The 2,299-nt window shown below is 53.6% G+C and overlaps 1 protein-coding gene across 1 annotated transcript in view; it reads right to left on the bottom strand.

Moving 5' to 3' along the window:
* Window positions 1–354: 354 nt before the first annotated feature.
* The window catches only part of LOC104998881 (chromosome unknown open reading frame, human C1orf116), a 13,156-nt gene continuing 11,211 nt past the window's right edge, over window positions 355–2,299 (bottom strand). Inside the window, exon 6 of the mRNA XM_010854266.1 lies at window positions 355–2,294. Within this exon, the coding sequence (XP_010852568.1) occupies window positions 1,773–2,294 (522 nt within the window). The 3' untranslated portion in view covers window positions 355–1,772. The remainder of the gene's footprint in view (window positions 2,295–2,299) is intronic.

Consider the following 2,299-nt stretch of genomic DNA (forward strand, 5'->3'; position numbering starts at 1 on the left):
CATTTTCAGAAACACTGAGCCTTGATGTGCTGGGTCCTAAGGACATGGTCCAGAAATGCTCAGCAGACCTACAGGGCACACTTTCAACCTGCTTCCCTTTATCCGCCCCCCATATTTGGGCATCGTGGACTCCAACCAGGTCACGTCTCTGAACAGTATTTATTTCCTAAGGGGAAGCAGGGGCTATGTCCAGCTATGTCCAATCTCCGGGCTTGTATTCGTAAGCCCATACCACCTACCCACAGTACCCTCTGGTGTATTTGCAAGTTGCATGACTTGGTCAGGGAATTTGGGATTAATATGAGTCATTAGATGACTACTTTCCCAAATTAAATAAGAAGCCACAACACTAAATATGATCCTGAACATTTAATCTCTGCTGTTTCAGAAGACACTTTAGAGCTTGAAGAGCTTTCAGGTTAGACTTCTGCTGGTGACTGCCGGTCCTGAGGGTGCTGTGTGGATGGACAAGGGCCCTGCTGGAGGGGAGGGGCCTGCAGTGTGGGCAGGAATGGGAGCCCCAGCTCTGATGTCAGCTCTGTCACTAATGGCACAGTGACCATGATGAGTCACTTCCCTTCCCTAACAGGATTGGATTAGAGTGTCTCTACAGTCCCTCCCAGCTCTGACAGTCTATAAATAAATAATTAGCAGAGAATGTAGTGTGCTGATTTTCCATAGGAATTGAGGAAATCAAAAAATAACTTGCAATCACATAGACAAAGGCTTTCAAGAGTTTCTTGGTATTTACAATGTCTCTAGGCTTGAGTTCCTAACTCACTGTTGACCCAGCCCTGGCTTCAGTCCTGTGCAGATGGAAGATCCAGAGCAGGAAAAACAGGGATCTCGGAGTCAGGGCCCGTCATAGTTTATTACTGAATTTAACAAGCCCAAGGACAAGACCTTCCCCAGGGGAAGTGTGATGTGTAGACATTCATCCCGCCTCCACAGACCAACAAGATTGTCAGGATGTGTCTGATCCTCAGGACTAAGGACAGTGAGAGAGGGCTGCAGACAGACTCCTTGGCTGTGGGCCCCTGTCCAGAAGGCCAGAAGCGAGAGGGGACTCCAGCAAGGGCTGAGCCAGTCTCCATCCACTGCCGGGATTCTGAGGGACCCACGTTTCACGTGACCCTGCATTTGCCTAATGTCACGGGTACAACTATTGTCTCATTTGACTATTTTTCTCAGGCTCAGCCATGCCTTTACACTCAGTTCTAGGCTGAACTCTACCCGACATAAGAAAATTTTCAACCAGAGCAGAATTCTGAGCAATGACTCCTTGTGTCATATAAATAGCATCAGTGATATGTACAGCGAATAATACACACACACACACACACACACGCATAGCCTCCTGTGGAAATCCTCTTCAGGATTATTTGCACAGGCACTGAGGGCTTCCGTGTGGCTCAGACGGTAAAGCGTCTCCTGCAATGCAGGAGACCCGGGTTCAATCCCTGGGTCAGGAAGATCCCCTGGAGAAGGGAATGGCAACCCACTCCAGTACTCTTGCCTGGAGAATCCCATGGACAGAGGAGCCCGGTGGGCTGCAGTCCATGGGGTTGCAAAGAGTCGGGCACGACTGAGTGACTTCACTTTCATTGGCACAGCTTCTCTGAATATAAATGTGTGCTCCAGTCTCTCTCCCAGAGAGAGGAGACCACTGGAGAGGAGCTGACCCCGTGTAGCTCCTGAGTCGAGCTCTGGGCCCCAGCCCGGGCAGTGGGGTGCGGGGCGGGGCTGTGTGGCTGGGGCTGGTGGCCAGTGGCCTACTCCTTCAGCAGGCCCAGCTTCTTCAGCGCCTCCCTTCTGTGTTCATCTGACACCCCCTTGGGGGAGATCCTGACACTGACACAGGGGGGCCGGGGCAGCTTGTCTCGGCTCTGCCCCTGGAAAGACAGGCGCTTGGGGCCCCCCTCCTGCTCCAGGTCAGCCAGCTTGCCCACCTGGATACCCTCGAAGTCCTTCCCGGTGCCCAAGGAGGCTGGGCGCGGCCGGGAATTACGCAAGACGCTGGGCGAGATCCTGTCCAGGAAGGAGCCTTTTTCCAGAGAGGTGCTGGTTTGGGGGCTGGGAGCCTTCTCGGCTGAGAGGTAGCTGCTCAGCCCGATGCCTGACCGTTCCAGGGTGTTGGACTTGAAGCTCATCTGTCTGAGGCCAGGGACGCCGCTCTCCTGGAGGGTTAGCCCGGAGTCTGGCTTCCGCTGAGTCAGGGGACTGTGTGCCCGCGGGCCCTTCGGGATAGGAATTGGTGTGGATTTGGCAGCTGGAGCTGTCCCCAGAGTGGGTTCCTGGG

Source organism: Bison bison, unplaced genomic scaffold (genome assembly GCF_000754665.1).
Source record: "Bison bison bison isolate TAMUID 2011002044 unplaced genomic scaffold, Bison_UMD1.0 scf7180017864338, whole genome shotgun sequence".
NCBI lineage: Eukaryota > Metazoa > Chordata > Mammalia > Artiodactyla > Bovidae > Bison > Bison bison.